General features: G+C 35.7%; 1 protein-coding gene across 8 annotated transcripts in view; it reads left to right on the top strand.

The window, feature by feature from the left end:
- The window catches only part of EYA1 (EYA transcriptional coactivator and phosphatase 1), a 377,709-nt gene that overhangs the window by 238,195 nt on the left and 113,287 nt on the right, over positions 1–26,227 (top strand). For 3 of the 8 annotated variants that reach the window (XM_072604854.1, XM_072604853.1, XM_072604860.1), the window contains 4 exons: positions 19,966–20,043; positions 21,111–21,180; positions 21,489–21,634; positions 24,193–24,330. In XM_072604854.1, the coding sequence (XP_072460955.1) occupies positions 19,966–20,043; positions 21,111–21,180; positions 21,489–21,634; positions 24,193–24,330 (432 nt within the window). The remainder of the gene's footprint in view (positions 1–19,965; positions 20,044–21,110; positions 21,181–21,488; positions 21,635–24,192; positions 24,331–26,227) is intronic. The other 5 variants (XM_072604857.1, XM_072604858.1, XM_072604856.1 and 2 more) reach the window with 3 other exon arrangements.

Genomic DNA, 26,227 nt, shown 5'->3' with positions numbered 1-26,227 from the left:
TGTACATGTGGCACCCTTTCCCATTTTTATGATCTCTTGGGGATACAGTCCTAGAAGTGATATTGCTGGGTGAAAGGTTATGCACATTTTTGTAGCCCTTTGGGCATAGTTCCAAATTGCTCTCCGGAATGGTTGGATCAGCTCACAGCTCCACCAACAATGGATTAGTGTTCCAACTCTCCCACATTTTCTCCAACATTTATCATTTTCCTGTTTTGTCATGTTAGCCAATCTGAGAGGTGTGAGGATGTATCTCAGAGTTGTTTTGATTTGCGTCTCTCTAATCAATAGTGATTTAGAGCATTTTTTCATATGAGTATAGATAGTTTTGATTTCTTCCTCTGAAAACTACCTGTTCATATCCTTTGACCATTTATCAATTGGGGAATGCACAAATGTTTTTACAAAGACTTTGCCATGTAGTAAAGTATGCTTGTTGAATGAATTATGAACTAGATGATTAATTATATAAAGGATGCATTCACTATACATCTTTCCCCATCCTATCCTTGTAAAATTTCCTTTTGAAAATCCAAGCCAAGAACCGTACATTTCTTTTTATGTCTTCATCTTGTTAACTTTGCCCCATAGTTCTATACTGTTGAGGTTTTATTTTCCTTATTTCAGCTGTCATCCAACATGTCTTTGCTACTTGTCACCTGCAAATTTGACAAGCATTAATTTTATGACTTCATTCCCATGACTCCTATGCCCTTCCTCACTCAAAACAAAGTCAAATGCAAGTCATGTCATTATTTTTCTGATGGCATGGTCTTCTTCAGCAACAAAGGATGAACACACACGTGATTGAACAGCACAAGGTACAGGATAGACCCCTGTGACACTTCAGTAGAAATGTCACCTCAAGTTTGCATCATCTGGTTAATACTTATCCCACTGTTTAAAGATACCTTTATGTCTTCATTTTGGATTTTAGTATTTTTTGGTGTTTCCTTCTTCCCCTTTGTCATTTTGGTGATCTGTTACTAATGCCTACAATGATCTAGAACTTGTCACGTGTTTTCCAGTCAATAGTTTTGAATTATTGTTTTAGAATATTTAATATACAAGTATAGGAAATGTTTCTGAAAAAGAAATTTAAAAAGTCTTAAAATCGTCCTTATTTCGTTGTCATTTAAGAGACATTGCTTTATTTCTGGCAATCTCCTGGTTATTTTCTGTAAAGTTCTGAGATAAATCCGTTCCTTTCTACTTTGTTGTGGTACTAGAAATGATGCTAAATATGACGTAGTGCTGTATCTGGAGATTTGTGGACTCTCAATATGGGTAACCACTGAACATTTTTATCCTGAGGATATTCACCACTAAACTCGTATTTTAAAATCTAAAATATGGTTATAAAGTTGTTTATATCTTTTCCTTCCTAAATTCAGCCAACTGAATTAATAGAAACTCTAGAAATAAGAATTTTCCACTTTTGTGTATATTTTTATATGCTCCTAATGTTATTTTAATGTAAATAAAATATGCACTTTCTTTATAATAGAAGGCCCTTGGGCATGCCTGGTTTTTGACTGATATAGTCATTTTAAATGACGGTATGTAGAAATTTCATTAAAGGATAATAAATAGAACAGTCTTTCCAAAGTATCACCATACCTCTTTTAGAATCTCATTTAAACATTCAAGCCTAGAAATTGGAAATTACTTTGAATATTCTAGTCCTGAAGCCATTCAAGAAGGCTAAGCTCTGACAATATAAAGATCACAGGAAAAAACAGTCCCCATCTGTAGGGAACTTGCATTATCCTTTGAAGATAGTATATACAAACAATTGTGTGTGTGTGTGTATGTGTGTGTGTTATATATGTGCTATATACATATATTTTATATATATATATATATATATAAATTTGAGGAAGAGGGAAATAACTAAGAGAATCATTAAACTGTAGATGATAATTCATGAGATGAATGGAGACTTGAAGTTAATGATTTTGAAATGAGGAGGTAAGAAAGAAGGGAATGTATTCTAAGCATGGGTGGGGGGAGGGGGGAACATACCAAATTGTAAACTCCATTGAGCAGGGTATATGTTCTCGGTTATCTCTATATATGTAGAGCCTAACTGTGTGCTTTGTACCTATTAGGTACTTACTACATGTCTACTTAATTGAATCCTGTTATTTGTAAACACCATATGGGCAGCGAGCATGTCATATCTTCTTACCACTTCTAAAACTTAGAAGAATGCTCTTTATACAGGATATGCTTAAGTGAATTTCTGTGGAAACATAGGGTGGTCGTTAGTCCAGAATAGTATTATTTCAGCTATGTTTCGAGTAAAGAAGAATTTTGCAAAACAGGCCAAAATCCAAATCACCATTAATAATGTTTCAATTGGAAATTATGTTTTGAGTTCCAAATAACTGAGTTTGGTGTACGACTAGTATTAAAGTGGTATAGTGGACAGAGTACTGGAAATGGAGTCAGAAGATCTTGGATAAAATCTTAGCTATGTACGTGACAAACCGAATGAATTCTCTATTCTCAGTTTCCTCATCTCTAAAATGCCTCTCTAGTAAAAATTACTGTTCATATAGAGAGCAGCAAAAAGAGAAAAAAGGTAAAAAAGTAAAGGAACACAAAATAGTTGTCACGGATAATTGTAACTTTTGCCAGCTAAAAATTCCTTTCTTACTTTATTTTCAGGGTTCTGGGGCAAAGTGATAATCAGGTGCTTGATGGAGTTAGCTATAACCACCTTGCAAGAGCTGATTATTAAATTTTCATTGTGAGCATTGACACCTTGAAAATCAGCCTTTGCTATAAAGCAAGGCTTGATTTATTGTTTGATTGATTGACTAGACTTTAAGATGCAGATTAAATTTAAAAGTATGTAGAAAGATTTTTTTTCCCCAGAGTCCAGTTGTTAAACATTTGCCAACACCCAGATTATAATATAGACATATAAATATGATCCATGATAGAACATGATTACAATAAAGGAGAGCTTCAGGCAAGGTACTAAGAATTTGAAGAGGAAAGGAGCCCTTCTTAGTTGGGAGTGAGTGGGAAGAGATCAGATTTCTGTTCTGGAAGATGTGCGCTTGATCTGAGCCAGAAAGGAAGAGAAGAGTTTTTAGTTGGTAGTGAGTGAATGTATTCCACACATGGTGGATGGATGGCCTACAAAATTCATGAAGTCAGGATGAAGTCAAAGAATAGGTGGTATTTTACCATATCAATGATAAGGAGTCCCCAAGCGTTTTTGAGCAGGAAGTGATACTATTAGATCAATGTCTTAGAATAATTGAACCAAAAATATATTGCATAGGGAAGAGAAAAGAGGCAGAGACCATGTTGAATGCTATTCCAACAATCTGTATCAGATCTGCCCTTAATTAGGGTAGCAATTGTTTGAGTGGATAAATGAGAGCAAATGTGAGAGAGATTGTAGACAGAATTGGCAATACTTGACAATTTATTGGATGTAAAGAATGGTGGAGAGGTGAGAATCAAAATTAGAGGTAAATACATAAATTTGAAAGTCATCAGTGTAGAGACATTGACTGAACCCAGGAGAGAGAGGGATGAAATCACCTGAAAGACATCCAGGTAGAGATGTTAAGCAGGTACTTGGCAATGTGCGACTGTAGTCTAGAGTGAAATGGAGACTAGATATGTAAATTTGGATATCGTCTTCACAGAGGGGATAATTGAAGTTCTGATGGTGAGTTTATAGTGAGAAGGGAACACTAAAGACAAAGATTTGGGGAGGCTAGAATTTAATGACTATAGCGAGATACAGAAATAGATTGTGCTCAGGCATACCTCAATGTTCAAAAAGCAGTTTTGTGTTTCACTTTTAAAATTTATATATTATAAAGTAAGGTTTAATTGCTAAATTTAAAATTAAGTTTAATTGTTTTGATTTCTTTTGTTTGGTGAATAAAAATAATGTACTTTTTGACTGAGCATTCACCAAATTTTTACCTTAAAAATTACCCCCCAAAAATTGCTTAGGCAAGCACCATAATGAAACACACTCTGTTTCATTACTGCATTTCAAACATGTCTGTGTTAGATATTTGAGAGGTAAGCTAGGAGAACAAGGAGATAGCAATATATTGAAAGTCAAGAGTGGAGAGAATATCAAGAAGGATAAAGTGATTGCCAAAGAAACATGTTACAGAAGATCAGGCAGGATAAAAAGTGAGGGGGAAAAAAACACATTGTATTTGGCAGTTACAAAAGGATAGTCCTGTCATGAAGAAGAAACATGAAACTTATTCTGCTTAGCTCTAGAAGACAGAAATAGGATTAATGGGTAGAAGTTACAAAGAAGTAGGAGAAAAGAAAGCAGTTCCTTAATAATTTGAGTCAACCCAACTGCCTATAAAGCAATGGATTCACATAACTGAAGAATTTCAAGAAGTTGTAGGAATACTTCTAGGCTCATGAATTTAGAACATCATTCAACAGTCCCCTTTTTACAGATGAGGAAACTGAGTCTTAAGAGGTTAAGCAACTTGTCCATGGTCACATAGCTAGTATGTGTCAGTGATAGGATATAAATTCAAGTCTTTCTGATTCCAAGTTCAGCACTCTATCCACTATGCCATGTTGCCTCTCTGTTCAGATATGAGTTGGACTCCGGGTCCTTTTCATCTCTGAGATTGATTTATTCTTTGAGTGGGTAGTAAGCAAGTGAAGGCAGGAAGTATAAACTATTATCCAAAGAATTTAGCAGGGAAGAGAGGAGCAATAGAAAGCAACAACTTAAGAGCTTGTCAGGGAAAAGGTCTTATGGGATGAATAAGACCTGATCATGTTTGTAGGCAGAAAGGAACGAACCAACAGAGAAGCAGAAGAAGGTGAAGCAATGATCTATTTATCCAAGTTTCCAAGGGATACTGAAGGAATTAGATGAAAGGCATGGATAGCAAGAGGGAAAGGGACTTAATCTTTGTAAAGAGAAGGGCAATGTCACCATCCAAGACTGGAGGGAAAGAGGATTAGGATTAGGGTGTGGGTAGAGAGGTTTTGAGATATGGAAGAGTTGAATGAGGGTGCTTCTCATGAATGGCCCCAATCTCCCCAGCAAAGTAGAAGATGAGGTTATCTGTGAATCAAAAATAGAATATGTAAAGTCAATTAGAGTACTAAAAGACCAAATTTCTGTATGTGATCCTAGGAGGGAAAGAACATTTTCTACTGGAAGATAAGGGACTATGTGGAGGAGAGTAGCATGAGATCTGACTGGAGAAGCAATCTAGTAATCTAGCCTTAATAAGAGGGACATAATTGGATCTGTTCATGTGAAAAATTAACGTAGCAGCAATATGAAGTATGGGTTGTAGTTGTCAGAGATTAAAGTCAGGATGATCAAGAAGTTATTGGAAATAGTGCAGGAAAGTGGTACAGTAAAGGAGACCTGTAGTTGTCTGCAAGGTGAGAAGGGAGATTTCTTAGAGGACTATAAAAGAGGACATATTGAAGAAAATGCTGGATTTGGAGTGTCAGTTCCTGGCTCTGGTAATTAATTACATATGTGTGATCTTGAGCAACTCAGTTTTGCTAGGTCTTAATTTCCTCTTCTGTAAATTGAAAGAGTTGAACTTAACCTTTGAGGACCCTTCCAGCTGGAACATTGTGTGGTTCTAGATAGAACTGACAGGACTTGACAACTGCTTGGATATAGGTCACAAGGAAAAATGACTGAAATTCCAAGGTGGGATTCCATGAATGACTCCACCATTACCCCCACACCCACAGTAGGATCTGAGACTGCTGTCCTTATCTCCTCCACAAGCCAGGCAGTGGAAAAAGGAGATTCTCCAGCCTCTGAGAATTGTTTCTATGGCTAGGGTAAGGGTAAAGGGGATGGGGACGTAGGGAAAGAGGACGATGGAATTAGGAAAGGCATCATGTTCTAATGGATCATAGGAGCTAGAGTTATGAGAGACCTTAAGAGATTAGCTAATCAAAATCTCTCATTTTACATATGAAAACACCAAGGTAGAATGACTATAACTTCTCCATAGTCATATAGGTAGCAAGCAGCAATGGGTATATTTCAGCCTTCTGACTACAAATCCATTGTGCCCTCTACTCTACCATTTTACATGAAATAGAAGTTTCTTTGTCTTCTAAGTTGGATAGTCCTTCCCATTTACTCTCTTTTGCACACTGTAAGGATTGATTTACGTAGTAAATATCCTTTCTACTGCCCTTACATGTTGCTACAGATCCTGGTTTCTCTCATATTTTGCTCTGTAAGGAATCAGTAGTATCAATTCCATTGTTTCAGTTTTCTTAAAGCTTTTGACCACTAGTCAGAAAAGAGAAAGAAAATGGAATAAAGAGAATCTTTTGGTTGAAGCTATGAGTGTGGAAGGAAAAAGTATAGTAAGTGTGATTCCTCCCCCCCCTTTTTTTTTTTACCAGTTTGCAGCTGAGTTTCAGATAGGTAGAGTGACTTGTTTGAGGTCACAGATCAAATAAGTATCAAAACTGGGATTTGAATCCAGATCTTCTGATTTCCAAGTTCAGCATTTTTCTACGATGTCATATAAATGTTTGGCTTTGTGCACAAAGAACAAAAGTAAGATTTATCTACTTTTAAAAGGAAAATAATACTAAGGTGGTTCTGGACATTCATTAGAAGACATCCCTAGAGACAGATGGTAGCTCCTGGAGGAAAAAAAAAAAGACAGAGTTTCTGACTGAGACCAGAGAATGCCACTTATGAGATCAGCCCTGGATCAGTTAGGGGAAAGAGAATAAAAAAAATCACAAAAGGAAAGGTAATAAAAGGAGATGAGTGAAATCCAAAGCCAAAACATAAGAGAGAAAAAGGAAGCTTCTATGGCCAACAGGAAGCTTCTGTGGCCATCAGCCATTACTGGAAAGATAGACTAGAGCCAGACTGTGAAGGTCTTAAAATACCAAAAAAGAGGAGTTTGTGTTTTATCAAAGCTTCTTGAGCAAGTCAAACATATCAGACATGGACTTTAGAAATACTGCATAAGCTCAGTAGCTGTGTAGAGCAGAGGTATCAAACATGCAACCCAGAACACTCCTAAATTTGGCCCAAAGCAGATTAAAATGTAGTTTCTATCTAATTTTAATGTGTTGATGTATTAATAATAATTATACAAACATATGCACATATATGAGAGACAGACAGACAGAGATACAGAAAGAGACAGAGATAGAGAAATGTGATTTTCAAAGTCAATATGTGGCTCATAGAGATACTTATATATTTGAATTTAACACCACTGGTGTAGAGGATGGACTGGAGAAGGAAGTGTCTGGAGGCTTGGAGATCTAAAAGGCTAGATTTGGAATATTGGGATATGTCACATATTTAAAAATATGTTATATATCATGATATTTATATGTGAAATCTTATTAAATTTAATTAACTAAAATTAGCTAAATTCATTTAAAGCCCACCTGGAAGTAGACATAGAAGGAAGTGTTTATTAAGTACCTACTATGTGTCAAACACTGTGCTAAGTGTTTTACAGATAATCTCTTGTTCCTTACAACAAGGGAAGATGAATAAACATTTATTAATTTAACATGCACACCTACTTTGTACCAGGCACTGTGCTAAGTACTTAAAAAATTCTCTCATTTGATCCTCACAACAACTCTGGGAGGTAGGTGCTATTATTACCATCCTTTTACAGTTGAAGAAACTTTGGTAAACAGGAGAAGTGATTTGCCTGAGGTCACAGTGCTAGTAAGCTTTGCCACCCAGGATAAAGTAGATGACAGTTATGTGAATGGATGAATGAGTGACAGAGCATTTATTAAGTGCTTGCTGTTTACTAGGCACTGTAATTAGTGATGGGAATACAAAAACAAGAAAGCGAAACCTTATTCTCAAAGAGTTTACATTCAAACATGGGAAACAAAAACTATAAAGGGAAGATGGACAGTGGGGTAAGGGAAAGACTGTCTCAGGGACCAGGCAGCACAATGATGGTAGAGAGGCAAGCTGGGCAGTAGGCTGGTGGTGAAAAGTGAGTAAGATATCTTGGCCTTCTCAGGATTTGAAGGTTTTAGACAGAGACTCATCAATCATTGCTTCAACTTCAGGGTGGAGTCCTCCACAGTGGGCCAGACAGTCAATGTGGAAATGAAGCAAGCCAGAGGGTGAGTCAGAAATGGAGAGCTAGCACTCCTCCCCTACATCCCTCTACCCCACCCCCAACTAACACACACAAATTCACAGCACCAGGAGGAAAAATCAGCAGATATTTTCAATTTCACTGTCACTTTCATTTCCTCCCCCTACCCCAATTACTTCATCCATTTATATAATTCTATTCAAATTATTGTTGAAATACTAACAGAACATTGAGGTGGAGATGATCATGTCAATGATCATGTATATTGACTATTGGTCATGTATATATTGGTCATATATAGGTCAAACTCTTTTATCTCCAAAAAGTTTCATGCTTTGCTCTCAAACTTCCTTTCCACTTTAACAACTGACCTAACCCTCAGTGACCTCAGTACTCCTGTATACAGCCCTTTAAACATTAAGGCCTCTAAGCTCATCTTCTCATTTCCCAGTGATGATTTCTCCACTCAAATCCAGCCACCCATGAGAATAGTAATAAGTTGGGCCTTCCCATCAATCCAAACCTATATCTCTCTTCCTTTTCACTTTTAAATTCTACACAAGCACATAGTTTACTCACTGCATTTATATCTTCATAGTTGACTTATTCCTTAATCCCCTGTAATCCAGCTGGCAACTCCACCCATCTAGCTTCCAAGTAAACCAATGTACTAAAAACCTCATTTCTGAAAGGCTACCTGTGTACCTTTACAGCTATGGATAACGGAAGAATTCTTAACTAAAAGAATAGATGTGATAGTAAAAAGTTGATTAAAAAAATCACATAAAACTAAAAATATTTTTTATTTTCCTTGATAATTTCATGAAAGATGATGTCTAGGCTCTTCTTTTGATCATGACTTTCAGGTAGTCCTATAATTTTTAAATTGTCTCTCCTGGATCTATTTTCCAGGTCAGTTGTTTTTCCAATGAGATATTTCACATTATCTTCCATTTTTCCATTCTTCTGGCTTTGTTCTTTGATTTCTTGCTTTCTCATAAAGTCCTTAGCCTGCATCTGTGCCATTCTAATTTTGAAAGAACTATTTTCTTCAGTGAGCTTTTGAATCTCCTTTTCCATTTGGCTAATTCTGCTTTTGAAAGCCTTCTTCTCCTCATCGGCTTTTTGAACCTCTTTTGCCAATTGAGTTAGGCTAGTTTTCAAGGTGTTATTTTCTTCAACATTTTTTTGGGTCTCCTTTAGCAGGGAGCTGATGTGCTGTTCATGCTTTGACTTCATGTCTCTCATTTCTCTTCCCAGCTTTTCCTCCACCTCTCTAACTTGATTTTCAAAATTCTTTTTGAGCTCTTCCATGGCCTGAGCCCATTGGGTGGGCTGGGACACAGAAGCCTTGATTTCTGTGTCTTTGCCTGATGGTAAGCATTGTTCTTCCTCATTAGAAAGGAAGGGAGGAAATGCCTGTTCACCAGGAAAGTAACCTTCTATAATCTTATTTCTTTTCCCTTTTCTGGGCATTTTCCCAGCCAGTGACTTGACCTCTGAATATTTTCCTCACACCCACCTCGCCTCCTGATCCTCCCAGCCAGCGTTTGGGGTCTGAGATTCAAATGCTGCTTCCAGCCTCAGGGCTTTTGGCGGGGGCAGGGCTGCTATTCAGTGTGAGATTAAGTTCAGATGCTCAGGTTGGGGCAAGGCCGCCTCTCAGGCTCAGTTCCCTCAGGGAGTTTATGTACAGACCTTCAACAATGGATCCAGGCTCCTGCCTGCTTGGAGAGCCCCGGTCTGCTGCCGCCCCTCAGCTTCTGTCTCCCGAGGGGGCCCGAGCCATAGGGGCACCCCACATCCCCCTCGACCCGCCAAAGAGACTCTCTCACCGACCCCCGTCACCTGTGGGTGGAGGGACTTGTGCGGCCACTGGAGATCCCGTCCCTGAAGCCTCCTCGGGTCTGTTCCTCTCAGTGCCACGGAGCGGCCGCGGCAGGGCTGTACTCAGCTCCCAGTCCTGGCGCCCAGTCCGCAGCGTGAAGGACTTTTTGAGAGAGGTTTGCAGGTCTCTCTGGAACAGAAATCTCCCTCGCTCCAATGTTCTGTGGCCTCTGGGTACAGAATTTGCCGTGAGTTACTTCTTTGTAGTTGTTCTATGGGTTGTGGGTTAGGAGCTATGTGTATGTGCGTCTTTCTACTCCGCCATCTTGGCTCCGCCTCCTAAAAATATTTTTTGTAAACAGAGTTGTATTAAGAAACTATAAGTCAGAACTTTTTTTCATTAATAGCTCTGATTCAAGCCTGATATCCAAGGTACATGTATCTGGAATTGAGGGAGATGTGTGACCAAAAGCTAATTCTCAAGAGATAATAACCCAGAATAGATATGAACGACCAAGTTTTCAAAAGAGCAACTTGCAATTTATCAACAACTATATCAAAACAGACTCCAAATCAATAATAAAAAAGTAAACAATTCAGATTTCAAATCATATTTGTCACATTGCCAAGATGACAAAGATGAAAAAAGACATCAATAATGAATGTCAGGGGACTTCAAAAAGACAGACTTATTAACACACTGTTGGTAGAATTGTGAATTACTTCAACCATTCTGGAAAAAATTTAGAATTGTGTGAAAAGATTCACTCTTATTCCTGTTAGTCATGCACTTTGGTGAGAGATCTTACTGCTAGGCAACATACACCACGAAATCAAAGATGAAATACACACACACACACACACGCACACACACACACATACACATATATATATATATATATATATATATATATATATACCCATATATACCAAAATAGTCATCATATCACTTTTTGTGATAGCAAAACACTGAAAACACATATGTGCTCTGTTCTCAGTAGAATGTAAGTTTCTCATGTACAGGTTGCATCACATTTTTTACCTTTTTTATTTCCCATTCTTGGGCGTAGTCCTTTGATGAACAATGTAAACATTTAGCAAATGAAGTTTTAATTTATATGTATGTATGTTTATACATATATTTTATTGTATGATAGTGACTAATGTCGTATTGTGTGTCTCTATGAGGGAAGGAATATAAAGATATAATGAAATAAGCAAAAGAAAGACCTTATGATCTGAACAAAAAGTGTTCTTTACCACTGTATTTTGCCTAAGCTTTAATGAGTATTTGAGGGGTCACTCACTTAGAGTAGATTTTACATTCTAATAGGCTAGTTATATGGAGAAGAGTAAGAAGGGATTTAGGAGATATGATGGAGAAGAATGGCGTTGGGTGATTTGAGCCAATACAAGACCTAAAGTTCTGTGAAACTTCTATATCACAGTTTTTTAGAATCACTAGCTCTTCAAATTAGAAGTGCTCTTAAAACTTCCCTGGTACCTTCTAATATCCTTTACAAATTATATACTATATGTTTTATCACCTATAAACTTCTAGCAACAAGCTACTGCTTTATAATATCTTCCTTAAATCAAGTAGAAAATTGTCATTGGCTGAGGAGATAATTAGGGAGGTTCTTAGCTACACTACGTAAGTTTAAGTCTCCCATTAAAAAAAAAATTATACCCCAGAGTAAAGAAAGAATTTGAAGTTGCAATTCTTGAGCCTCTTTCAATAATTTTTTAAAGAGACTGGGTAGAACAAGATTGATATCAGAAGACCAGGGGTAGCCAGATGTCATCCTAATTTTTAAAAAGTGAGTAGAATAAAAGGAGGCTTGGGAAACTAAAGGTCTATCTTTGACAAAATTCTAGAACTAATTATTAAATGGATGACATGTCAGCACCTAGAAATTGGAAAATGGTCACGAATAGTAAGCATGGCTTCAGTTGACAGGTTTACTAGACAGGTAAATCAGGATAACTTGTGGAAAGAGTATATCTGGATTTCATTAAGGAATGTGATTGTTTTTCACATTCTTTTGGACTAGATGGAGATGTGTGGACTGTGTGATTGGATTTTGGTGGAGTGTATTTGTAACTGGTTAAATGACTTTACCCAAAGAGTATTAATTAACAAAAAGAGAATTGAATACAAAAAGTCAGACTAGAAGGGATTTCTTGTAATGTATTACATGCCTGTATTCTCACTCCTTTTTGAATTAATGTTAACATCAGTGAGTTGGGTGAGGTCTGATGGCATGTTAACCAAATTTGTGGATTTCACATGGTGAGAGGATTTGCCAATAGGTCAGGTGATTAGATGCTTGAGGACTCAAAGAAATCTAAGAAGATGTTGACTAGTTGAAACAATGAGTAAAATCTAATTAGATGAAATTTGAATGGAACTTGGGTTATAAGAATCAACTGAACAAATACAGTCTGGGGGGATATGGCTAAATAGCAACTTATGTGGAAAGAGCATCATGGATTTAGGTGACTATACTCAATATAAAACTGAAGTGCTATGCAGCTGCCAGAAAGAAGATATTTGATTTTATAGAGTAGCTGGTAGAGCAATGGTTAGAATGCAAGGCCTGGAATCAGGAGAATCTGAGATCAAATCTGGTCTCAGATACTACCTGTGTGACCCTGGGCAAACCATTTAACTTCTGTCTGCCTCAGTTTTAACTGTAAGATGGGAATCCCTAACTCTCAGGATTGTTGTGAGGATCAAATGAAATGATCAATGTTTGTGAAGCACTTAGTTTAGTACCTGGCAAATTGTAGGTACTTTATAAATTAATTCCCTTTCTCTTTCCTTATGCTGTATTAAGACAAGCATACTGTCCAAGACAAGGAGATTAATAATAACAATAGCTGTCATTTATAGATCACTTTACATGTGTTACTTCATTTGATCTTCAAAACAGCTATGGGAGGTAGGGGCACCATTTTACAGAATAAGAACTGACACATAGAAAGATCAGGTACCTAGGTGGTGCAGTGAATAGAGCACAAAGACTCAGATCAGAAGACCTGAATTCAAATCTGGCCAGACACTTACTAGCTGTTTGACCATGGACAAGTCACTTAACCCTGTTTGCCTCAGCTTCCTCAACTGTAAGATGATGTGGAAAAGGAAATGACAAACCACTCCAGCATCTGTGCCAAGAATATTCTAAATGGGGTCACAAAGAGTAGAAGTCAGTTGAGAAACAACAGAAAGATTAAGTGACTTGCCTAGGGCCACATAGCTAGTAAGTGTCTGAAACAGAAATTGACCTCAGGTCTGCCTGACTCCAAGCCTAACTTCTAAGCAGCAGTATGTTACCTAGATGCCTGAGAAATATAGTGTAATATATAAGAGTATTATACTTAAAATCAGGAGAGAACTGGACTCAAAAATTCACCTCTAAATCTTACTAATACATAGCCATGGGCATGACTCAGAGACTGGGATGATAAGGAGTCACCGTGATGTAAACAATGATACATCAATTTGAAACTCAGTTTCCTTACCTGTAGGATGGGGATAATAATATCTAAGCATTTATAGAGCACTTTAAGGTTTGCAAGTGCTTTACAAATGTGTTATTTTAGCCCCCAACAACCCTGAAACTGAAGCAGATAGAAGCTAAGTGACTTAATAAGTATCTGAGATTAAATTTGAATTCAGGTCATCCTGACTCTAGATCCAGAGCTCTACTGTATACCTACCTAGCAATCTCAGAGGGGCAATGTGAGGACCAAATGAAATAATGCATGTAGAAGATGCTGTCCTTCTTAAATTACTATATAAGTGCTTGCTATTATTACTTTCATAAGTCTGATTATCCTTTGTGCTACACAGACCATCTTTGGTTATTATGTTCAGTTCTTAGAGCCAAATTTTAAATGGGACATTGATGAACTGGAATGTGTCCAATGAGAGACTTGATAGCTATCTTCAAATATTTAAAGGGATTGACGGACCTTCAAGGACTGAAAAGGAGATTAGGCTTATCCTTGTGGTTCCAGAGTTTAGAACAAGGAATTATGGGAGAGAAATTAGAGAGACAGATTTCAGCCCAGTATAAGTAGTAGATTCTAACAAATATAGAAAGTGAGGTTTTTTTAGGTGTTAATTAGCTTCCCATTACTGGGTATGTTCATGGAAGACTAGATGATCATTTCTCAGGGATGTCATGTGGACTGTTTCAATAATTAATGAAAATAGTAAAAATGTATGTACTGCTTTAAGGTTTAGTAACTGCTTCATGCATATAATTTCATTTCATCTTGACAATAACACCATGAGATAGATGCTTTTTCTTTCTATTTGATAGATGAGGAAACTGAGGCTTGACCTCTAAGATCCCTTCCATCTCTGATTTCATATAATAAAATGATATTCATCATCATATAATTTTAGAGTAAAAAAAAGGAACTTTAGGTTGTATCCAACCTCCTCCTTTTATAGATAAGGAAATTGAGAGCTGAGAGAAATTAAATGGGATATATAGCTTCATTCTGATTTATTCTTAATGTCTGTAACAGACTGAGGATGCTGGGGAAAGAGAGACCTCACTGACTCTATAATGCTTCCATTTCAAACCTTATGATTGTTTTATGAAAGAAATACTGCCATTGATTGTCTTGGCAAGGGCCCTATTGTAGAAAACCATTACATTGAAAATGAGGCAACAACTGTAGTCTTAAAAACACAGCATTAGGACTGGACAAAGGCACACACAGTAAATTGATAAGTGATGCCTACTCACTTAGAAGAATTTCCAAAGGTTCCAATTATTACTTATTTCTACCTCTAGCTAGGAAAAAAAATGCTGTAATTATGTGTTTAAAAAAAATAAATTCCCTATGAGAGTTGTCTAGATATCACCTTGGAATGAAGCAAGGAATACTTTCTCTATTTTTAGGAAGTTCATAGATTTTGGAAAGAAAGCACGTTAAACTATGTTCATATTTCTTCTGCTTTCCAGATAGATCATATTTTAATATGTCTCAGTATATGATATTACATTATTAGAAACTTTATTAGCAATCACATGCCACCTGATAAGTAAAGAGAAAATTAGTACTCAAAAACCATGAGAAAGACTATATTCAATATGGTTTTAGCATGATGTATATTTTGTGTTCTTATTTTTAAAATTTTCCTGTTTCTAGATAATTTTGTAAACTTTTAATTATTTGTTTAATGAAAGTACCTTATTCTTCAGACTTGTCAGATTTCAGAAAATATTATTTTTCTCAATATACTCTTGCACATCAAGGTTCTTTTCATCTCTCTGTCACTGTTTTTCTGTCTTCCCTCCTCTCACTCTCTTCTCTCCTCTCTTTCTGTACACTTGCACATAAACATGCATTTTAAGTACATGGATAGTAGTAACTCTACTGCTTTTTAGATGATGAGGATTTCAGTAAAATTCTATAAAGCTACTCAGTGGAAGTAGGGCACTAGAGTGTGTTAGGGAGGATTCAGAGTTTTTCTGCTCTCTTAACTAACTAAAAGAGAATTGAATCTGAGTCCCATCTCTTCTCATATGTATGATTTAGAAATGTCCCTTAACTTCTCTGGGCCTGTTTCCTCATGTGGAAAAGTGAAACTGTTGAACAAGATAGCCTTTAAGTTACCTTCCAGCTCTAAATCTATGCATCTAAAACTGTGTATTGGTTTAATAAAATTCTATGGTTATATGACATATGCACATATATGTGCCATATATAAAATTCTACAGTATTGCTTCTGTGTTCAAAGGCTATAGGAGAATTGTACTGACAATAGAACAAAAATGGCTAACAGAGAGTTGTTGACCAACCAGTATTATCCACATTCTTAAGAGTGTCCTTACAGCCTGTTTGTATATCCTCATCTCCCTACCCCACTAGTTCTAGGACCATGATTAAATCAACAGCCGTTGTTTCCTAGAAGCAACATGTCAGTGTATTCCCCTATGGGTCAACTCATAATCCCTGTAAAATTCCTGACCAAAGAGCCTTTCCTTGGTGTCACTCCCTTATGTATGTTGTCTCCCCCTATATAATTCCTTGAGGGCAGACTTTTTGTTTTTGTGTTTGTAGTCCCAGTACTTAGCAGAATGTATGGACTTCATGATTGCCTTTTCATTCATTCACTTAATTTAATTTCATTCATTATGACAGACTGCAGCAATGGATTGGAACTAATAAGATAACATTCAATAAGAATCAATTTAAAAGCTTTCATTTGGATAAAAAAATAAACTTCACAATTACAAGATGGGGAAGGATTTGTCTGAAAAAGTTTGGGTAGTTAAAGTAGAATACAAACTCAGTATGGGCTACCAGTGGGATGTGACAGCCAAAAAAGTGAATGTGGTATTGATTGAGCTGTATTAAGGAAAGTATAGTTTCCAGAAATAGGGGATGATAGTACCACTTTCAGGCATCATCTGGAGTATTTTGTTTGGATCTGGTAGCCACAATTTAAGAAGGAAATTGATTAGATACAGTGTTCTAGTGGAGAGAAGCCAAGATAAAGGGACTTGAGTCTATATCCTATGAAAATAGTTTGAGAGATGTTTAACCTTAAGAAAAGAAGACTCTAGAGAGATAGGGTAGCTTTCCTGAGTATTTGAAGATCTGTTATATGAAAGAAGAACCAGACATGTTCTGTTTGACACCAGAGGGCACAATCAGTAAAAAATGAGTGAGTTACAAAAAAAGCAAATCTAAACTTGATGTCAGGAAAAATTTCCTAATGATTAGAATGGACTTAAAATGTAATAGGCTATTTTTAGTAGTTGCATTCCTTCTTTCTTGGAAGTCTTCAAGAGAAGACTGAATGACCATATATTTGGTTTTATAGTGGGGTTTCCTTTTGTGTATGCTCTGGAAAACATGGTTTCTAAGATCCCTTCCAATTCCCAAATTCTATGATATACATATGTACACCTATTCTTCTTGTAATAAAAACAAAATTTCTTCAAAAATAGATGAGAGAAGCCTAAGGAGAGATTAGTTTGAGATCCAGCTAAATAAAATTATTCCCCAAATGCTCATAGAAGCAAATAGAAGAAGGCAGCAAACTGGCGTCTGATAAAATATGTCTGCCAGCATTTTTATGTGATTTATTTTCATTGGCAACAATAGTGGAACCACCACATTTGGACTCTACCCAAAGTATGTACTATGTTGAGAAGTGGCAAGTGCACATAAGCAAGTGAAGCATTCATTTTAAAACCTTCAAGGATTGAGTCTTCTAATATCTCAAAAATAGCCAAAGGAATGCAAAAGATCACAAATAATTCTGTTATTGATTATGCTTTCTAGAATATCTTTGAACATGTTCTACATGGCATTTAATTTAACATATTCTCAGTTTAAAACTTGAGAAGAGAAACGGGTATATCTTCCAAAGAAAGTTTCTACAATAGACTACATTTTTAATCAGACAACTGGCTAAAGCATTTACAGAATATAAAATCTTGATATGTTTATTATAAACATTTTTATATGTGGTATTCAACTTGTTAAAATAAAATGAAATCATGAAGACTCTCAGTCACAATATCTCTCACATGTACGTTAAAATTATTTTTGAAAACTTCATGATAGACATGACTATAGATAAAATTTGGTAAATATTGATATCAAGTGAGGTGTTAGGACATCTCCAGTGTCATGGAATCCGTCCTGCACAGGATCCAGTTGAAATAATGGCATAGTATTATTGTTGGAAAATGTCTCCAAAATGTCCCTATTTACAAATTTTATTATGCTAACTGAATTTAGCAAGCATGAAATCCACAGTATTGAGAAAGAGATCGTCTGATCATTTACATTAGAAAAACTAAGTGGATGAAAAACACATTGCGGAGATTATGGTGTGCAAGTGGACTGTCATTCCATTAAATTAATTTATTCACGTGAATATTTTGGACAGACCCTTAAATGAAATTTCCAAAACTAAATAAGAGGAAATTGCCTGGATTGTATTTGAGAAATTGTGCAATGTTTTCAGTACTTTCAAGCTCCTTACTTTTACAGAAACCCATCTTTTTAACACAATTATCTTCTGACTGTCAATAATAAAACACCATGGTTTGGGAAAAGAGAAGAAGATATATGACTGAAACAAACATCTGAATGTTTTCTATAAAAATTTCAGTTTAAGCAGTGATATAAAGGACATTGATGAAGATGTACATGAATTAAAATAATTTGATTTGGTTAGAAATGATAGAAAATAGATGGGGAGTAGTATTGTACCTCTTGGGTTCTCAAAAATATTAATAGAAAAATAAAGGATTCTAACATTGTAGGAACCCTCTATATCTATTTATGGACAAATATGGTTTAAAATTGTCAAGGATAAAAAGACTTCAAGTGATTAGAATCTGCATATGTGGCAAGGTATAACTGTAAGGATAAAATGATAAATTTCTCAAAGCATAAAAAAATACACATAATATACCAAGCCTAAGTATTTTTTTCTTCTAATGTTTTTGCAATAATTGCCTAAGATAACTTTCATTTTCTCAGTTAACTAAGAAAATTCATCCTAAACACGTTTGCAGAAATAAACTGGAAGGACAATAAACAAGTAAAAGATAAATCAACATGCATTTATTAAGTACTTACTATATGCCAGTCACTGTGCTAAAAATGATAGAAAGGCAGAAAGAGTCCCTAACTTCAAGAAGATTCCAATTAATGAATGATTCACCTTACACATTTGACCTCTAACGTCATAATTCCAGTTGTACTTATAAGGAAAATGAAAATAGCTTAAAAAATGAGAATGGCATATGGAGTAGACCAAATATAAATGGTCTGAATTAAATGCAACAAATTTGAAAGTATTGATGGATCAATTTTCAAGATATCAATTTTCAAGGCACAGATACCAATTGCATAAAAATATATCTGACATTATCGCTCCTCAAAATGACAGAAAAATATCAATAACTAAAGATTATTTAGTTTTTCCATCTATATAAAATTGTTATGAAAATAATCTACATGGAGGTCAACGCCACCCCTTGATAAAGATATTAGAAGAGAATAGGAGGAATTTTGAAGTGATAATCTGCAGTTGATCATGACTTTTATCTATCTCCTAACTCCTTGGTATTGAACAGGTTGTTACCTGGGCCTAAAAATGTTGTCGTTCTTCACTCTTAGAATCCCTAAGCCTCTTCAGAGCTAAGATATTTCCTGATGTTACTTCAGTCAGTTGTGGGTTCTGCCCTGCCAACCCTTGAAAACATGTACCACGTTGCCTAGCATATAAGAAGTACCAAATAAATACTTACTGATTGATGGATTGATTGATCAAGAGAATTCAAAAGTTAACACACTGTGGATCTATCCTTTGTGGTGAACTTATGGAAGGACATGGAGTAAAGTCGCACAGGATAGACAGGCAGGGATAGATTGGGAGGTGTATCATTGGAGAGAATATTCACATCAGTAAGATCATAGATGCACAGGAATATATCACCTCAGATAATTGAGAAATCTGTAGTCAATTGGTATATTCTTACCAGGCTTTCCTGTCCCTAATCATGTAAATGATAGAAAATAGTTTTGCTTCCATGTCATTTGTCTCCCTAAAAAAGGAAACATTTAGCTTCCAAATAATTTATTATATCTATAACATTAAGATTAAAATGTCCTTTTTTTTGTTTAAATAAAAGCAGATATTCTATTAGGGCTTGTGTGGCTGATCAATATTTTTAAAAGAATTGTTGTTTACAATGGTTCCTTTCCTGGGGATCATTTTTTTACATTTATAAAACTTCATTTTTACTTATGAATAATATTAACATTATTATTGATTCTCTCAAAACTGCATGTAATTTCCCCAAATACCAACAGAAGAGAAGGCTAGCTTTCTCCTTTGGTTTGTTTTCTGTAATTTTTAGTTTAGCTGAATCTGGTTTAGGGTGTGTGCGTGTGTGCGTGTGTGCGTGTGTGTGTGTGTGTGTGTGTGTGTGTTCATGGATATACACACATTATATAGACGATTTCTGTTTTCTAGTTAAAACAGAACCAATGAGCAGCAGTGAGATTGCTACCACAGCAGCAGACGGCTCTTTAGACAGCTTCTCAGGATCAGGTATGAAGCCAAACTTCATCTCCCGATTGGTCCTTGTTCTAAGTCCTCTTTCCTCTTCCTTTGTCCTCTGCTAAGGGATAGAATATTCATTTTGAAAGTCTTGTGTAGCTCATCTGAGTGACACGATCTATTGATAATTTAATAGCTATTTTAGTAACAGTCTATCTGTTGGTAATTCCCCCAAAATTAAGTTGAAGAGGCTTGACTTTACTGAGAGCTTCACGAAAGATTAAAATGTGAAAGGGAAGGCCCTTCAATAAACACACAGTGTATGTGGTAACATTTATAACATTTACAAAGAAAGTATTTTGCTTCTTGCACTATGTAAACAACATAATCAGAGATGGAAATATAATTGATGTTCAATTAAGAAGGATTTTAGAACTTTTTCTGGCCAAAGGGTCCTAGATTAAAGGTGAATTTGAGTTTCAACTGCCTTAGGATGTCCATCTAGGAAAAAAATATGTTTGGTTTTAAGTAGTACATTTCCAAAAATGTATAGAATCAGTTATGTGTAAATTAAAACGATGTTGGATCATGTTTGAATGTTTCTGATTGTCACATTCTGAAATATATTCAAGCACGGAATTTGTGTCTCTCTGAAATATTAAAGAACACAGTGTCATAGGAAATAAGAAATATAAGTTGCATATATAAAGGAATCTTAGCTATCATGATTTCTGAGTTATTGTAGACAAATGAGCCTCTAGTATATATCTAATGACATTTTAGAGATAGAAACTAGATAATGTTCCAATGGTAATCCATTTCAAAATCAATGTATTCTTACCTAGGTCTGGATGGTAATTTGGATAGTCTGTTAGGTTCTTTTCACAACAATTTGTTTCCACTGCTCTTACTACATTTCCAGCAGCAGTTAGTTTTGTGTACATTTGGAATGTGTATAAAACCTAACACTCTGTTCTGCTAACAGTCACTTAGAAAGTATAATAACAATATAGTTCTGTACATGTGAAGACTTGGGAATGCTTAGTTAACATTTTAGATGGATTACTTTAGGTATGTATATATCCATATTGCTATCCATATTTTTTCCTTCTCTCTAGCAATTGGAAGTAGTGGCTTCAGCCCAAGACAAACACATCAATTTTCCCCACCACAGATATATCCTTCCAAGTAAGATGTATTTTCTCTTAATAAATATTTTTAATAAGAAAGGTTTTACCTAAAATCAAATCATAATTGGGTCCATGTGTGAAATCATAATTTAAAATCAAAACTTGTTCTTCAGGCAGTTTAATGTATTTACTTCTTACTAAAAGTAAGAATTTGCTCTAACTTGTTTAGAAGAATTTTTTTCTCTTGTATAATACAGTCTATTTCAATGTCAAATAACAGAGTTATGATATAGTTGTTACTTAGAGACCTTGCATGTTTCCATCTAATGCATGGGCTTTCTATTTTCTGTCATTTCTGACAAATAGCAGACCATACCCACATATTCTCCCTACCCCTTCCTCACAAACTATGGCTGCATATGGGCAAACACAGTTTACCACAGGAATGCAACAGGCTACAGCATATGCCTCATACCCACAGCCAGGACAGCCATATGGAATCCCCTCGTATGGTGAGTACATTATTAGCAGTATTATGTAGTGTTTTATGCTTGTGTATTTAAAAGATTCACTTGAGGGAGCCTTAGGAAATCTTAGCTTTGAGCCAAAATTTTAGAAAGTATTTTCTTATCCTTTCTCTTCCAAATTCCCCACAAGATTAATTTGAGTATGTATTAATCATACTACATATTGATTATTTGGGTAGTACAGGTGACAAACTGCATAGTCTATATGTACTCTTTAAATTGGCATTTTCTTTACATTAGCTGTTTAATATTTTTTTCTGTTTTGCCCTCATAAAATGCCATTTCTTGTACTTTTTTCTAAAAAAAATGGATGAAGTCTTTGATAATGAGCCACTTTTCTATTTCTCAGATATCCAACTTTTATTGGGGAAGTAGATGAGAGAATTAACGAGTTCTCCCTATCCTTTTCTGTGGCAATAGTATCAAAGATCAGAGCCATCAGCAGTCAAGAAAATGACTCAAACATTACCGTCTATAATGTATTTTGTGGAGAAAGTAAATCAGAAAATGTTTGAAGGTCATGTATGCATTAAAATGATCATATTTGGAGATTTATGGGTAACTTTGGTCTGTGGAAAAATATGGATCTTCGTGTTCACTCTAGCCCATGTGAATTGAAAACTGTCTTTTAAGTCCTACATTTATTTGGAACAAGCATTCAATATAAAGTTGTAGTCATTTTGGTCACTTTTTTCATATCATGATTTTAAATATTGATTATTTTAATTTATCTATAAGTGTTACTTTTATTACACAAGTGAGATGAAGGGAAGGAGAGAAGGGGACTTGACTCTGGAATTCCACATAGTAGCATCAGGTGTAAGCATTAGTAATGCAGATATCTTAGATGCTACCCACTTCATTTTGTGTTTTATTGTTTTATACTCAATTTGTCCTGATTTCAGTGACAAATATTTTACTTTTAAGTATCTTTAATGTTAAAATTGTAAGAATGTCATTTAGAAATACAATAGGAAGTTCTGATTTGAGTCTGGTTCTTTCAGTGCCTTAGGGATATTCCTTGATGTCAGTATAATGATGAAGTTCCCCTAAAAATGAAATAAGAACAAGGTTGCCATGAGTCTTAGATCTTAAGGGTAGTTTTTGTAAATGTAAAAGTAAATTTTTTTCTAATGTCCCCCATGTCCCTTCCTCCCTATCCCTCTACCCCACCCCCCAGTAGTTCATCAGAAAATTATTTCCTCTGTTCCTTAGGATGTGACTAAAAACAATTGAAGATGTATAGCTATCTTTAATCATGGTCCAGATGTAATGACTGGGCCTCATTGTTACCAAGTTCTAGTCCTGACCTTATGATGTTAGATTTTTAGCAATGGGAACCATTTTACAATGTTACAAGTGCATAGAGAGTCAGCATGGTGTGGATAGAATAAGTCTTAGACTCCCAGAGGCTTGCGTTTAAGCTCTACTTTTAACATTTACCAGCTAGGTAACTCTGAGCAAGTCATTTAACTACTTAAATGCAACCCTCTAAGACTTTAAATTGCCAAAGAGTTGTTGATCTCCATTGATAGAGTTTTGTCAGTGAGATTTCCTTATAACAATAAGGGAATTCCCAACCCTAATGAAGTCTGGTCTGTGATAGCAAAAAAAGCAAAGGATTCAAAATTTCCATTTTATGCTATGAACTCTGATTTGGGCAAAAAGGGGAATTCAGTATTTGAAATACATAAAACCAGTGTAAAGAGTGGGAAAGAGAACTATTGACAAATATTATGTATTTAGTATGCATTTTTTAAAAAATTGTACACTTTGGAGAGGCTCAGTAATACAGGAGAGGAGTAATCTTCAGGTCAGGAAGATCGGGGTTCAAGTTTTTCCTCTGAAACATACAAGTTGTTCCAAGTTCCCTCTAACCCATTGTTCAACATGATTTGAATATAGCAAATGTGTTCAATTCTGTGCCTGACAAAGGTCTCATTGACTTCTAAGAGAAATTTCCCAGTAGAAACACATTTGTTGTGGGCAAAGAAAAAAATGGCATCTTGTGTACCCACTAGTTATTATTAGTCATTTTTAAAGTTGGTTGCTGAGACAAAGCAGCCAGGGGTTTTGTCACCTCCAAAATTCCCAAGTGCTAAACTAGTAGACAGCTGACAAGAAACAGGAATTATATTTTCGTGCAGTTGGGTTTTCATTTTTGGCCTCATCCCAAATCTCTTATTGAATAACACAGACAATAGAATAATAGAAATATATTTTTCCAACTCTTTAAAAAGACAAAGGTCCAAAGAATACAAATATGTGCGATTAAGGTAGATTTGTTTTTCTAGAGAACAGATTTTGGGGTCAAGAATTTGAACATTTTATACATTCCATTAAAGAGTAATCCGTTATTTAGACTTGAAGATGTAATAACAGTTTATCCTTCCTTGTAAATTTACATTCCCTTCATTTTCTTGATAAGACAGTATAAATACCACCCATTGCTTTGTGACTAAACCATTGTCATTTGTATGCTATTGTGTTTCTACCCATTTTTGGATCTGAACAAATAGATAAGCTATCACTAACTGATTTAGGTGCATTGTGGGCAGGCATCAAGACAGAAGGTGGATTGTCCCAATCACAGACACCTGGACAGACGGGGTTTCTAAGCTATGGCACAAGCTTCAGCACTCCTCAGCCTGGACAGGCACCGTACAGCTACCAAATGCAAGGTCTGTATCCATTTTGGCTTTGCATCTTCTCTGATTTCATTTCTTGTGGGGTGCAGAGGGACAATGTGCACGGGGTAATTATCTCATTTAGAACACGAAGCTAATTCTGTAACAGTCATCATGTGCCCATATAATGTAATATATTCTAAATTCAGAGAGGGTAGACTGATGAAGTGAAAAGATGGTTTTAGAATATTTTCAATGAAGTATAATTTTCAAGTAAAGAAAATGCAGTATTATGCAACTTGGCCATGTCCTATGTGAAGAATAGTAACAACAAAAAAAATAACCAAGAATTCCTACTGTATAAGAGGAAAGGGTTTGGAGATGGAGTCTGGAGACCTGAGTTTGAATCTCATCTCTGCTCTTTGTTCCATGTGTGACCTCACAAAAAATCATTTAACTTCCCTGTGCCTCAGTTTTCTTCATCTATAAAATGAAGCATTTAATCATGACAGGATGATTTTTAAGTTCCCTTTCATTTCTAAATCTGGGATCCTAAGAATTTCATCAATGAAAAATAATGGCTTGAATTATTTATGAATACTGATGAGTTGTTCATTCCTCATGCTGAAAATAAATGCAGCCTTTTAAAAATTCATGCTTTTCTCTTTTTCACACACTAAGTTTAAAATGCTTCATGTGGGCTCAGGTATGGGCTTAATGTTTTGTTCAAGTATCAACCTTGCTGCGTGTGGAAAAGCTCATCACCAGCTGCAAGTGATTGATTTTATTTTTAGTCATGGCAATCCTCAGAGGTCGTCTGCTAAGTTAGAATGGAGGGATTATGCTACACCATCGTTTCCCAATTATTTAGTGGTTTGGGCTTTGCGATGGATAGTCAAAGGAGTCCATGCTAGCAATTCTTTAATAGCACCTTAATCAGTAAATAATTGCCCAATAAGGTTATAAATATATGTTTCCTCTGCAATAACAAGCCTATGCATGTTTACGTTTGTTTCTGCAGCCATGTGGAGTTTGAGGGGGCAAAAATTATCGTTTTGGTTATTCTAAGTACTTAACAAATTTAAAAAGTATTATGAATAGTATATTAAATTATTCTAGGGCTTCATGAGGCAACTTTGTTGTTATTATTGTGGAAAGGGGTTTGAAGAACAAAAATGTAGGGAAACACTGCCATATACATGTGGCACTCTGGATCTTTAAAGTATCAAGCTAAAATCATATTAGAGGGGGACAAAAGCAAGCTAATTTATTGCTATTAAAAAGAGGCCCACCATTTTAGCTCTACTCTGTTGCCCCAGTATAGTGTGGAAATTCGCAAAAGCTATATTAAGAAAATATAAGTTCTGGAAGTTTCTATCAATCTGAAAAGGCTGAGGTATAGGCCTGGTTTTGGACTCTCTCTTTTATCCAAATATTATTGCTACAGCCATATTCAATACTTCATGACCTCTTTGTTTTCTAAGAAATCAAGATACTGGCATGGTTTGCCATTTCCTTCTCTAGCTCATTTTACAGATGAGGAAACTGAGGAAGACAGAGTTAAATAATTTACCCAAGGTCTATAACTAATAATTATGTAAGGCTAGATTTGAACTCGGGAAGATGAGACTTTCTGACTCCAGATCCAGCATTCTTTTCACTGTGCCAGCTAATTGCCTGGTTATCCAAGTAGAACCACTCTAGTTTCTTATCACCAGAATATTAATCTTCAAAGGATGATGTTTGAGTATGATAATGATTTTCACATTTCAGCCACTTGCTAAGCAAATTGCTTAACCCCTCTGTACCTCAGTTTTCTCAGAGGGTTGGGCTAGATGACCACTAAAGTCCCTTTCAGCTATTTAACTATGATCTTTTGATAATTTTTACTTTTGTTTTTGCTACAATGACTCAAGATGATGATCCACTAAGGCATGGAGGAGTTGTAATT

This window comes from Notamacropus eugenii, chromosome 4 (assembly GCF_028372415.1).
Source record: "Notamacropus eugenii isolate mMacEug1 chromosome 4, mMacEug1.pri_v2, whole genome shotgun sequence".
Lineage (NCBI taxonomy): Eukaryota > Metazoa > Chordata > Mammalia > Diprotodontia > Macropodidae > Notamacropus > Notamacropus eugenii.
Note: the sequence above shows the minus strand (reverse complement) of the source record. Positions and strands in the feature narration are given on the sequence as shown.